The 13,405-nt window shown below is 43.0% G+C and overlaps 1 protein-coding gene and 1 long non-coding RNA gene across 7 annotated transcripts in view; one reads left to right on the top strand and one right to left on the bottom strand.

Annotated features, from left to right (window-relative positions):
* Positions 1–1,346: 1,346 nt before the first annotated feature.
* On the top strand, positions 1,347–12,336 carry LOC106728075. 2 transcript variants are annotated; one of them, XR_001364322.1, is made up of 3 exons: positions 1,347–1,436; positions 7,322–8,051; positions 11,774–12,336. It is a non-coding gene; the product is annotated as an uncharacterized LOC106728075 (long non-coding RNA). The 2 variants fall into 2 exon arrangements; XR_001364323.1 differs by lacking the exon at positions 11,774–12,336 and having other exon boundaries at positions 7,322–7,529; positions 7,949–8,663.
* Positions 5,483–13,405, bottom strand: part of SCLT1 (sodium channel and clathrin linker 1) — a 108,868-nt gene continuing 100,945 nt past the window's right edge. For 4 of the 5 annotated variants that reach the window (XM_005877746.2, XM_005877748.2, XM_005877747.2 and 1 more), the window contains 3 exons: positions 12,348–12,426; positions 9,574–9,669; positions 5,486–5,889 (listed from right to left, as the gene is read on the bottom strand). In XM_005877746.2, coding sequence (XP_005877808.1) covers positions 5,827–5,889; positions 9,574–9,669; positions 12,348–12,426 — 238 coding nt within the window. In that variant the 3' untranslated portion in view covers positions 5,486–5,826. Of the gene's footprint in view, positions 5,890–9,573; positions 9,670–12,347; positions 12,427–13,405 lie in introns of all 5 variants that reach the window. The other variant, XM_005877749.2, reaches the window with a different exon arrangement.

Raw genomic sequence — 13,405 nt, 5'->3', positions numbered from 1 at the left:
TATAATCAATATATATATTATTGACTTTTTACAGAGAGGAAGGGAGAGGGATAGAGAGTTAGAAGCATTGATGAGAGAGAAACATCGATCAGCTGCCTCCTGCACACTCCCCACTGGGGATGTGCCCACAACCAAGGTACATGCCCTTGACCGGAATCAATCCTGGGACCCTTCAGTCCGCAGGTCGACGCTCTATCCACTGAGCCAAACCAGTCAGGGCTTGGCCCCATTTCTAATGTCTAGCTTGGTGCTCTCCCTGCCTGAAGCAGCATTGAGTCACCACACGCAGAAATTCACATCCATGACGTGCAGTTTTTTGTGTTGGGGACAGCCAAGCTGACATGGGTCATGCATCCTCACCTAGATTGGGGTGCACAGGAGCCACACCAGGGTAGCGCTATTGCCCTCATGTATAATTTTTGTAATAATTTGGCCAGTGTGTGTGTGTGTGTGTGTGTTTTTAACATGAATTGTTCATACATTTGGCTAAAAGTTAATTTCTCCTGGTTCCTCCTTAGTGACTGTTTACTTCCATGTTGCTTGCTCTCCCCAGAGAGAAAGAACTGGGATTCTTCCTACAAGGTCTTCACGTTAGCTAACCACAATAGTTCCCCAGGGAAGTTAAGTCCCAGGAGCCACAGGCAGGGCTTAGCCGTGGCAGTTCTGCACGTGATGGGGAATGCGGCACCAGGGACCCGTGCTCCTGTGTTCACCCAGATCACTCAGAGAACGGTTTCTACCTTTGAAAGTCGCCATCTGCAGCAAACTTGGCGATTAGCTTCCAAGCGTTGGTGATGTGGCCTGGTCTGGGGAGAGGAGGAGAGCTTGGACTGTCTGGTTATTGAAAAAGGGACATGAACAGATCTTTTATCTACTTCCCTGGCTTCAGCTGCTCTCTCCACGGCTGAGTCCACACCTGCACTCCGGCTCCTCCTGGGCTGAGCCCGTGCATTTCCTCGGGATGTAGGCAGGTGCTGGGGGTTTCGGAACTCATCCTTTTCATGTCTTGCCTTAGAGACGGTAACTCAAGCCTGGAGCCTGGGAGTGCTGCCTGAGTCCTTTCTTCCACGCCCATGGCCGAGTCGTAGGTTTGTGGATCCCACTTAGTGTCTCCTCAGCATTTTTCACTTCTCTCAGTCCCAGAACCACGTGCCACGTAGCTCAAGCTGCACCAGTTCCTGCCTGGGTTATTGCAGCTGCCTCTTGTTTCCTTCACTCAAGTCTTGCTGAAATTAATCCCTCCTCCCCCTCAATTAGCTGCAGCTTTGCCAACGCTATCTCCATAGTGACAGCTTGTGCAATTAAAATCTGAGTTTGTCATTCTGCGCATCGCCTTCAGGAGAACCTCCAGACTCCTGCAGATATGCCAGGGCTTTCACCTCGCAGGCACTGGGCTAGTTTATGTACAATGACTGTGTTTAAGCCTCACATGTGAGGTAAGTGTTATCTAATTTGCAGATGAGGAAACTGAGGCACAAAAGTCAAGTTAATTGCTCGAGGTCAGTAGGTGGTAGAGCTGGGAGTCAGTCAATCCCTCGAGCTCGGCTGCCTCACAGAATATAAAAATAGTTCCCCTAAGGAGCTCTGGTGTTCCTGAGTGTGCTGAGGATTACACATGGGAACTTTAGGTTAATGAATTTCTATAAAGTAAAGCTGCTAATCATGGCCTAAAACCTACGCCAATGTCCTGGCCGAATGACTGAACGTAACCTAATGGATAATGACTAATATAGTCAGCTTATGGTCAGTTGCTGCCTTCTTCTAGGGCAGTGGTTCTCAACCTTCCTAATGTAGCGACCCTTTAATACAGTTCCTCATGTTGTGGTGACCCCAATTTCATTGTTACAACTTGAACATAATTAAAGCATAGTGATTAATTACAAAACAATATGTAATTATATGTGTTTTCCGATGGTCTTAGGCGACCCCTGTGAAAGGGTCGTTCGACCCCCAAAGGGGTCTCGACCCACAGGTTGAGAACCGCTGTACTAGGGAGAATGGAATTAGTTTCTGTAGCGTCATGTACATTTATGTAGCGAGCACACATACACATTTTCAGATAGAACATATGCATATATGAGCAAAAAAAAAGAGCACGGCTATCAGAAACTCAGTAACAATTCTCTATATCCCGACACCATCCTGGAAAGTTAAAGAGTTACTTAGAGTCACACAGTTTCTTGATGATGAATCTAGAATTAGTACTAATGTCTAAAAACTTTAAATTGATGCTATGTCAAACCTTCAAATCAGTATTTTTGTAATAGAAGGTATAACAAATCCAGTTAATTTTTCAAATAAGCCAAGCAATGACTTATTTGTCAAATTAAATAGCCAAGATAAACAATTTTTATCAAATTAAATAGCAAAGATTTTTTAAAAAAGTACTGTCATTCCTAATTAACACTAATGTATCTTGATAGTCTCACTACTACTCGGCTTATATCTGGCTGGATTTTAAGTAGTACATTTATAACTATGGATTAATTATGGCTATTTTACCCACTCATCTGGCTGAAGGCTCTAACCCAGGGGTGGGCAAACTTTTTGACTCGAAGGCCACAATGGGTTCTTAAACTGGACCGGAGGGCTGGAACAAAAGCATGGATGGAGTGTGTGTGTGAACTAATATAAATTCAAAGTAAACATCATTACATAAAAGGGTACGGTCTTTTTTTTTTTTTAGTTTTATTCATTTCAAATGGGCCGGATCCGGCCCGCGGGCCGTAGTTTGCCCACGGCTGCTCTAACCCCAGGATTACCACCCGTGTGGCATTCCCTCCCCACACAGCAGCCTCAGGGCGAGTTCCTCCTTTTCTTGCACCTTTCGGCCCCGTGCCAGCTTCACTGTTTGAACTGCTGAACTTTTTTTCATATCAGATGCTTGTGATCATATCTTTGCCTCTACTAGTCCCAAGTCCCAAATTTTGACACAGGAAATCATACAATATTATACCAACCACTTTACAATTGCTAAACAAGATTTAACATATTTATGATTTCTGGTAGACGCTTCATAGTTTTTTTCCCCTTTATTAAGATATTATAAATGTGTCCTTATCCCCCCAATGTCCTCTCATCCTCCCAATCCTGCCCTCACCCTCACCCCGTTGTCCACATCCATCGTTCATCACTTCATAGTTTTTTGGTGCAATTTTTACCACCTATAGAAAAAAACTACCAAATCCCACTATATATGAAGTTGCTTTTCTTATACCACGTTTTCTCTGTAATGCATATTAATTAGATGACCAAAAGGGCTTTTTGGGTTAATCAGAAAAGGTAAAAAGGAGATAAAAAGGGCTCACAGTTCAGGTTTGTTATAATAGGGTTGATGAATGAAAAAGTGGAAGTAGAATTTTTCAAATCCTAATTTGCATTAGGATTAGGCTGCTTTTCTTCTCTGCACCTGTATTTCCCATCAAGAACACGATCCTTGAACCGAGAAGGACACCCTAATGGGTAATGAGTAATACCAGTGTGGAGGGTACTGGTAGAAGTTACGTGAAGTCCTGGATGAGCAAGTCCAGGATGTGGCCCAGGTGAACTCCATCCCAGGACATCAGAGAATGAGAAAGATGACTGCTCAGTCCCTGTCAGCAAATAGGAGAGAGGTCAAAGGTGTGGCTTCTGTGGCCCTGGAGACGCCGCATGGCGAGTAGAAGGCGTCTGGTGTGGGAGAGGCCGTGTGTGAAACCTCAGAGCCACTTTCCTGCTTTTGACCCAGAGCAAGTTGGTTAACTTCCGTCATACCTTCTATCTTAGGAAATGGAATAATATCCCCCTCGCTGGGGTGTTGTATTCTATGAGCTAACAAATGCAAAATGTTAGCGCAATGCCTATGTATGTGTGATAGGTGCTCAATAAACAAGCATCATTAATACAGATCAGCATGTTTACTGTAGACCCAGGGACGGAGTCTCCATGGATTCTTTTAGTTATTTATAGAAGCGTGATTATAGCTTCTCTCCTCTTTCTAGATCAGTGGTTCTCAACCTTGGCTGCACATTAGAATCACCTGGGAATCTTTTTAAAATCCTGATTGCTGGGCCTCATCCTCCGGAAATTCTGTTTCTTTGTTATAGGGTGAGGCCACAACATCAGTAACAAAGAAACAGAATTTCCGGAGGATGAGGCCCAGCAATCAGGATTTTAAAAAGATTCCCAGGTGATTCTAATGTGCAGCCAAGGTTGAGAACCACTGATCTAGATGAAAGGAGATGCTAGTCTCCTGTTTTTAATCTTCACAGACGGAAGTGCTAACAGATTTCCTTATATATCACATTATGCTCTAATGGCTTTTTTATTCTTTCAAAAAAGGGTGAAAATATTGAATGAAAATGTCCATGATGCCATATTAAAGGGCTTTAAAAAGGAACAAGCAGTAAATACTAGGAACTCTGTTGAGTGCTAAGGTTACAGAGACGCAAGTCCTCCTCTCGCAGAGCCTGCGGCCTGCTGGGGTAGAGAGGACCTTAAAGGAAAAACTCAGAGTTAGTGACAAATCTTGGTAAGCGCCGTGGAGAAACCCTATAGCACCCTCTGCGAGCAACACGGCAGCCCTCACCTAGACTGAGTGGCAGCTGAAGAATGTGCACACGTCGAGGTGTGAACACAGCCCTGTGTGGGGAGGAGGACGTGGTGATGGAAGGAAAAGGCAATGTCAGGGTGAGGGCAAGAGAGGAGGGGCGAGGGGGAGCCAGCCCAGCACGCAAGGCCCAGGGCCAGCTCCGCGCCACGGCCTCAACTCTCAGCTCCAGCCAAAGACCCCACGACATCCTGGCTCGTCTGCACCAGTCCTAAACTTCCCACTGCTGGCTGAGTATCGACACACCAACGTTTCCGTGTCACCTCAAACTCAAGGCGCTATCTCTTATTTGAACCACGCAGTTCTCCCAGTTTGCTGTCCAGAGCACACCTGTCTGCCCCATTCCCACCAGGAGTGAGAACAGCAGCAAAGTCCGCAGTCCCAAGAGCCCACGCGGCACGGCCTCAGAACCAAGTCCATCTGATCAAAACCCCCCACACCTCCCAAACCCTTATCGCCAGCATTTGATAAATCCTGGAAATCATGTCTGTGAGAAACAGGATCACTAGTTACATATTAAAATACACGACAGCATCATTTTAGAACACATAATTTATTACATTTACGAGTTCATAATAAAATGGATACTTGGGAACCTTAAAAATGAGTTAGAAGTAACAATCTGATGTAAAATTCTCAAATCTTGGAAACAGAAATATTAACATTTTAGTATTTTCTTAAAATCTCTTTCTCATGATTAGCATAGTCTAGAACAGTGATGGCGAACCTTTTGAGCTCGGCATGTCAGCATTTTGAAAAACGCTAACTTAACTCTGGTGCCGTGTCACATATAGAAATTTTTTGATATTTGCAACCATAGTAAAACAAAGACTTATATTTTTGATATTTATTTTATATATTTAAATGCCATTTAACAAAGAAAAATCAACCAAAAAAATGAGTTCGTGTGTCACCTCTGACACGCGTGTCATAGGTTCGCCATCACCGGCCTAGAAGTTATTATGCTCTTCCAGAGGATGGGGGTGGAGGGGAGACAATAGACACACTGGCGGAGGCAATGAGTCTTCTCAGCTGCTTTATTCTCCACTGAAGCCCGTGCCGGTTATGTTTCCTTTACTCCCAGGAAGCTGCCACTGTCCTGCTTCCCAATAACCCCCCAAAACAATGGCAAATGCGCGTGCCAGGGGCAGGGCCTTTGCCCTTCTCGACAGGCTTTCCCATTCAACCTCCTAGTGCAGCAGCTTCCCCTCTAAGGCTGGGGTGAACTACGGGCCTTTTTAGATATTTTCCAGGTTCATCATGGAGGCTGCTTTTCTTCTCTGCACTGTAACCACACTGAGCTGCAATTGAAATGAACAATCAGTAAGCAGTCACTTTCCTAGGGGAAGTCTTAGGTGAATTTTCCACACAGTGTAACCCGCCACAGCTGACAGTCATTGAACATAATCTTAGTGGAAAGGGCCTTGGAAGAGGTCGCTCTCTGTGCTCACTTCTATTTTACTCCTGAGACACTTAAAGTGCCTGCATCACACTAGACACACAAGCCAAATACGACATCCCACAGCTCAGTGACATCCCGGGAATTCCAAGACATATTCCACAGAGGGAGGAAGAACAGCCAGAGGAAAGGTAATCGGAAAAGTGGCTAAAACAGAAACTAAGTGTAAGCCAGCACACTGCAGGGCTGGTAATAAAGAGATGATAGGTCATAGTAAGAAAAGTCCAACAGGAAAATAATCTTTAAATATTAATTGGAATTGATTAAAATATGGAATATACACATAGTAAAAAAACCTAACAGTGCAAAAAATAAAACGAATGGTACGACATAGCATAAAGGAAGTCTTCCCACTACTGTGCTATTTCCATAGTCCTCCTTCCAGACTCAACCACTGTTTCCAATTCCTAAGCATCTTTCCTGAAATATTCTAAATGAGGGTATATGCAATATTTCCTCACCCCTTTTTATTTAGAAAATGATAAAGGATGATGCAGACTTTTCATCTTGGTTTTTTTTTTTTCCTGTTACAAGATCTACCTTAGAAATGCTTCCATATTATTTTCTTATTTTTTGTTAATCCTCACCTAAGGATATTTTTCCATTGATTTTCAGAGAGAGCAGAAGGGAAGGGGAGAGGCAGAGAGAGAGAGAAACGACGATGATGTGAGAGAGACAAAGTGATTGGTTCCACATACGCCCCAACCAGGACTGGGGATTGAGCCTGCAACCGAGCCCTTGACTGATATTGAACCTGGAACCCTTCAGTCGGCAGGACAATGCTCTATCCACTGAGTCAAACTAGCTGGGGCAAAATGGTTTCACATTAGATCTATTTTATTCCTAACAGCTGCTAACTTTCCCCTGCATGGATATTCTTTAATTTAGCTGGTTTTCTGTTGATGGGCATTTAGATATTTTTAATATTTTAAAAGGATAAGCAATGCTGCAATTGGGCTTCTTCGTGCTTCCATGTACAGCTGTGCCCAGGGGCAAGGGACCACCTGCAGGATATATTCTTAGGAATGCTGGTCCCAGGTTATGTACACTCACAGCCTGAGAGATCCTGCCTAACCGGCTACCGCACCAACAGCCATCACACCAATGATGTGGGAGCTGCAGCACTTCTTTGCTAACGCAGCCACTCCTTATATGCATCCACGACATTAGCCTCTTGGTCATATACTTGTTGCACATACTTTCCTCAGTCTGTCATTGACTTCATGTAGAAATTTGAAATTTTACATCGTCACATTTACCGATTTCTTTCCTAGTTTCTAGGTTTTGTGTTCTTGCAGAGAAAGGCTGCACCGCCCTGATTTCTAAGACACGGCAGTCATGGTGCATGGTGACTTAGAACACGTGGCCACAGTACTGGCCGGGGAGGCGGTGGAGGCAGGAAACGGGAGGAGCAGGGTCAGGACCGGCTGAGTCAGGACTTAGGGGCTCTCCCTGGACCCAGCAGGGTGCTGGGCTGCACTGGTGAGTACAGACAATGAGGATCTCTCACCTCCATCACTGTGTTAAATATCAGGCCCTTAGCAGGATATCATTTCTATTAGTACTTTCCAATTTTTGGAGGAAAATGAAAAAATTAATTAGAAAGAATTCAGAGAAGGCAAAGATAAAGGTTTAAAAAAAAACCTGAATATATGTCTCATAAAGAAAGTTTATAACTTGGACTCACTTAAGGTGGAAAAAATATTAACTCCAGGGGGTAAATTCCTTTTTGTGTATGGGCATAAAGCTGTATGGTTACTTTCCATCTTTAAAGGAGAACAAAATAGGAGAAGAAAAGCTTAAGGAAAAATTTGTGAAGTGTTTACTGAAAAACATTAAAAAAAAAAAAAAAGCTCACAAAGAGCTAAACTCGGGGCAACTTTGCCATCTGAGTTTAACAGGAGGCTGCTCAGGTTCAACTGTCCGGAGGGAGACGCAGCCAGATGTCACCGGGACACTACAGCGAAGTTCTGTAACTGCACCCTTTTTACTACGGGACTCAAGGTAGGTGATTTTAAGCAGGCATTTTCTTTATCACATTCGTTAAAAAAGGCAACCTTGAAGCTATAAGGATTGTGATGTAAGAAATTTAATTTCTTATATATCTATCTACTTACCATTTAATGACTAAGTGCTTTGTATGTGTGAATTCCCTTCATCTTTCAATAACTCTAATGGAGGCATTATTATCCTATGCTGAGCAAGAAGAGCGCGAGGCGTAGAGAGGTGGAGGCGGCCCTAAGTCACATGGCTACCGAGGGACAGCAGGCTATTTGTCGACACCAAACACACGCTCCAGACACTGCCCAGCACACCCTCGCTCCTACTACCGTATAATCCACATGAATGGAGGAATTCTTGAGTAATTAAGTAGTCCATTACTTCATTATTCCATAAGAAATTAAACATATTTAATAAAGCTATAATTACTTTCAAGAGGGAGGGGACAGAAGGAGAAGGGCAAATTATGGCTGGATTTCATTTAAGTGTCACCTCATGGTCATACCAGAAGTAGATTTAAAAAGAAAATCTGTAAATATCACAAACATAAACTGAATTCAGTATTCAGAGTTGCTTTACTGTGTATAAAATGGTGTAATATCTAAGAATAATATTAATTTTAATTAAAATAGTACATTTATAGCCAAATATAACTAATAATGTATTAACTTGTTTTTTGTCTGCCTGCCTGACTATCCATACCTATCTATTGATCTGCCTGTCCATCTATCTGCCTATCTATCTACCTATCTAACTATCTATCTGAACTGTTTCCAGCCTATGTTTATATTCACTAAACTGATATCATTTTGTTCCCAATAGGAGGGACTATTGCTCCTATTGTAGACAAATGGCTCATTTCCTAATGATGTGTGTGCATTATGGATAATTACCCCCATATCAATATTTCATGAATGCATTTTCAAACTCTATTTCCCACTGGACTTTATATCATATTTTAGATTTATAGTCATATACAAATGTGCATTAAATGGAGTTAACCTATACACAAAGTAATTTTTTCCATTTAAAAACTACAATAAAAACAAAGTTAGTGCATTTGAAATAGTGTGTTCAGAGCAATGCTACCTACTTCTGAATCTGTCAGAAAACACCTGCCCAGTTCACACGCACGGCCTCTGGGGCAGGGCGTCCCTCGGACTTCCTGGGACAGAGAGTTCCACATTCATGCTGTCTGATGTGATGCATGGTCATTGAGCACCTGGTATCTGCTAGTCTAACTGCAGATTTATTTTAGTTTATTTCATTTTAATTAATTGGAGCAGCTGCTGGTGGCTAGTGTCTGTGAGGGGACAGAGTGGTTCCAGAGGTGGGAGTCAACTGCAGAGACTGATGTTTATTTCTGACTTTAAAGTTTACTTTCAACCCCAGATAATAGAGACTAATTTCAAATAGTTTAATCAGGTAAAAATAACCCTACTAGTTCTCTGGGGACTTCTGAGGAGCCTTTCTTAGCATGACCCACCAGGACAGTTACTGTCAGGGGCGGCGAGGCGCTCCCTACCTGCTGAGAAGCGGACGCGGCTCTCTGCTCCGCCTGACTGAGGCGCCTCTGGAGTCTGTTGGCTTTTTCTTGATGCTCAAGAATTAACTTTTCACTCTGTGAAGAGGAAACATAAAACAAACGGGTTAGAGATCCACACGTGACATGGAGGCGTTTGTGGAATAATCAATGGGAAATCTGGACCTCATCTGACCACTATAAAATGCAAAGATAGTGTCTCCAAATGTACATTTTTCAAGTTACGAAATTCAAAGCTGGTTGTACATCCTCACTAAACCGTTTTACCCCTCCATGTCAACAAAAAAGTGGATTAAGTGCAAAGCAAAGAGAATCAGAAGTTGAGAACAGGATTTTCAATTTTTGACCTGTTAACTTTGAGATGCTAGCTCAGTGCTTCCAGTGTGGGGAGTGTGGAAACACAGACTGCTGGGCCTCCCACCTGGACCTGCTCCCAACCTGAGAATCCTTGTGTCTACCATGTTCCCAGCAGGCGCTGGCACTGCCTGCTGGTGTCCTCAGAGCCACTGTGCTAGGACCAACTTCCAGGGCAGCGGTTCTCAACCTGTGGGTTGTGACCCCTTTGGGGGTCGAACGACCCTTTCACAGGGGTCGCCTAAATACATCCTGCATATCAGATATTTACATTACGATTCATAACAGTAGCAACATTACAGTTATGAAGTAGCAACGAAAATAATTTTATGGTTGGGGGTCACTACAACATGAGGAACTGCATTAAAGGGTTGCGGCATTAGGAAGGTTGAGAACCACTGTTCTAGGGAAACTGGGACATCGTCATTATTAAACGTTCAAGAAACGAAAATATTCATTCTGGAAATCCTGTTAGATGTGCCTTCAGTGATTTCTATGCTAAAGGTTTTCTTTAAAAGGTTAAGAAGTCTGTTTCCACATGTTCCCCAAACAGCTATATACTCCACAAGGTATTAGGGTCAATAGAGTTATTAAGACATTGTTATGGGTTAAATTATGCCCCTAAATATATACTGAAGTCCTAACCCCTGGTACCTATAAATGTCTTTATTTGGAAATAGGGTTTTTGCTAATGATTATGTTAGAATGACATTACTAGGCTTGGCCTTAATCAAATACGACTGGTGTCTTTATAAAAAGGGGAATTTGGAAGACAGACATGTGCAAAGGGAAGACCATAGGAAGACTCAGGGCGAACACCATCTACAAGCCGAGGAACGCCCGAGGCTGCCAGAAGCTAGGAGACAGGCATGGACCTACCCTCCTCTGAGCCCACGAGAGGAACCAACCCTGCCGACCTCCTGACCAGGACCTCTGCCCTCCAGAGCCGAGACTGCACATCACCAGTGGTAACCTGGTAGAGCAGCCTCAGGAGACTCGCAGCGTCACGAACATAAATCTGACACTGCATGCCATCACGCACATGGCTCAAAGAAGCTGTCAGTTAAAAAACGCACCAGTCCTTCCATACTTACTCGCCTGAACAAAATGTTTTTGTACTAGTACAACTGGTATTGTTATTCAATTTTTCTGGCACTTGTGGGAATTGAGAGAGTAACCAGCCTAATCAGGAATAGAAAGAAAAACACACTTTCTATGAAGAACAATATAGTTCCCATGTCCTAACACACAAGTGATTACAGGGACTGTCATGCCTAGTAACATAAAATATTGAAATAACAGTATCCTGTTAAAACGAGCTTATTATATTTCTCAGTGTGCCCCAAAGCAAAATTAAATTTTATGATGAGAACTATACTGGCTATTCCAATTTACAAAATTGTTTAAATACGAAGTCTTAAATTTAAGAGGCACATTTTAAAACTAGAGAGAACTCGGGGAAAAAATGCCATCATCTATAATAATCATTTTCATAGTCACTATCAGATTGCACATAACGTACATTTTTCTATCTGTCATAATAATAGTTAAGGCACAGTCCAGATTACATAAATCATAATATATAGACAGTTGTTCTTTTTCAACAGTTCATTGTGGTTGCTTCTGATCTTCTGATATTATTAACATTACTGTGTTGAATATTTTCCTTTAATTTTTTCCCATTTTAAATGACCCCCTTAGACCAGATTCCTGGAAGTGGGAGCTATACCAAAGAGTACTTTAATGGCTAGGGTGGAATTGTTTTCTAAATGGTTCATATCAATTTATAATGCTACAAAACTTAAGAGTAATGATTTCTCTCTGGCAGCTATAGCAGGCCACAAAGAGACGGAGGGCCAGACAGACTGTTGAAGAAATTCCAGCAAGTACATTCGAAGTTGGAACATCAAAAGGAGAACTAGAGTTCTAGAATGCCCTAATCATAATCTAGAAATTACTTACTTTTTTAACACTTCAAGGAAAAAAACCTGAACTCTTGCTCTAGTTAGCTCTCCAGTTATCTACAGGAGTATTTTAATATATTCCAGGAGGCCAAAGTATTTTCTACGCATCTCTTGTGATGGATGAAAACTAAACAAAAGGAACAGGTTAAAAAATAATCTCAGACACGCACAGACCTCCGAGGTTCCTAGCAGAGTCTCTGAGACCAGCACCAGCCCCGCCTCTGTCATGTGCACATGATGGATCCCTGACTCTCAGGCTTTTATTCACACGGTACCACCTGAGGACTTTTCGGGTTATGGATTATTTCTACAGGAAATATACACATCTGTACAGTCATTTCCAAGTAGAGAATTAATTTGGACTTGGCTCGAGTAAAATTCTCTAACATGTATATCAGGCTGCAGCACAAGGATCTCCCGTGGGAGTCATTATCTTACCTCAGCTACCTTTTCATTTGCCATTTCCAGCTGAGAAAGCAGCTCTTGGGTATGAAGTTTCTGCCGACTCAGCTCACTCCTATTAATGAAGGGAAAGAGGGAGGAAGGGAAGGAGAGAGGAGGAAGGGAGGGAGGGAGGAGGAAGGAGGAAGGAGGGAGGGAGGGAGGAAGAGAGAGTGAGAGATTGTTTAAAAAAAATGAACAAGTAGAATCCTTATTAGTGAGATACATGTTCATGTTTCTGTGTGTAAAATAAAGTTTCTTATTAATAGACCATATCTAAAGGATTCATTCATTTCTTTATAAAATGCACATATATTCTGGAGGTTGATTGTACAGTAATGTGAATACACTTAACACTATTGAATTGTACACTTAAAAATGGTTAAGCAGAGAGAAACCAAGATGGCGGCATAGGTAAACACCTGAAATTGCTGCCTCGCACAACCACTTCAAAAATACAACTAAAAGACAAAACGAACATCATCCAGAGCCACAGGAAGGCTGGCTGAGTGGAAACTCTACAACTAGAAGGAAAGAGAACAGTACACTGAGACTCAGAGGAGCTGTGGAAGTAAAGTGCAGAGGTACGGAGGCGCACGTGGAAAGGGCTGGCAACTGAGGACACGGTTGTCTTTTTCAATCGGGAGGGAGACACAAGCTCCCGACAGCCCTGACTCCAGTTCCGGGCTAGTCTCTGGGGACCCAGACTCATACAGGGAGAGGCTAGACTGTCTGGCATCGGGCAGAACTCGAGGGCGGCTTTCTCTCAGAGGTGCTTGCAGCAATTACTGCAGAACACTGAGACGAGGGGCCTCTTAGGGTAGGACTGAGGATCAGCCATAGCTGTTTGCTCTACCCTGTTGATTCCCTGACACCCGCCCCACCCAAGCTGTGCACAGAGGCTTTTGCATATGAATGACCTGGCCCTTTGCAATCTAAAATTACCTAACAAACTGCAGCTGGGTCAGAGAGACCCAGAACATCCAAAAGAAGGCCCAAGGCCCCACAGCAGCTTGCATTGCTTCACAGCTGGGCCTCATCTGGGCACCTCCAAA

The sequence above is a fragment of the Myotis brandtii genome, unplaced genomic scaffold (genome assembly GCF_000412655.1).
Source record: "Myotis brandtii unplaced genomic scaffold, ASM41265v1 scaffold53, whole genome shotgun sequence".
Lineage (NCBI taxonomy): Eukaryota > Metazoa > Chordata > Mammalia > Chiroptera > Vespertilionidae > Myotis > Myotis brandtii.
Note: the sequence above shows the minus strand (reverse complement) of the source record. Positions and strands in the feature narration are given on the sequence as shown.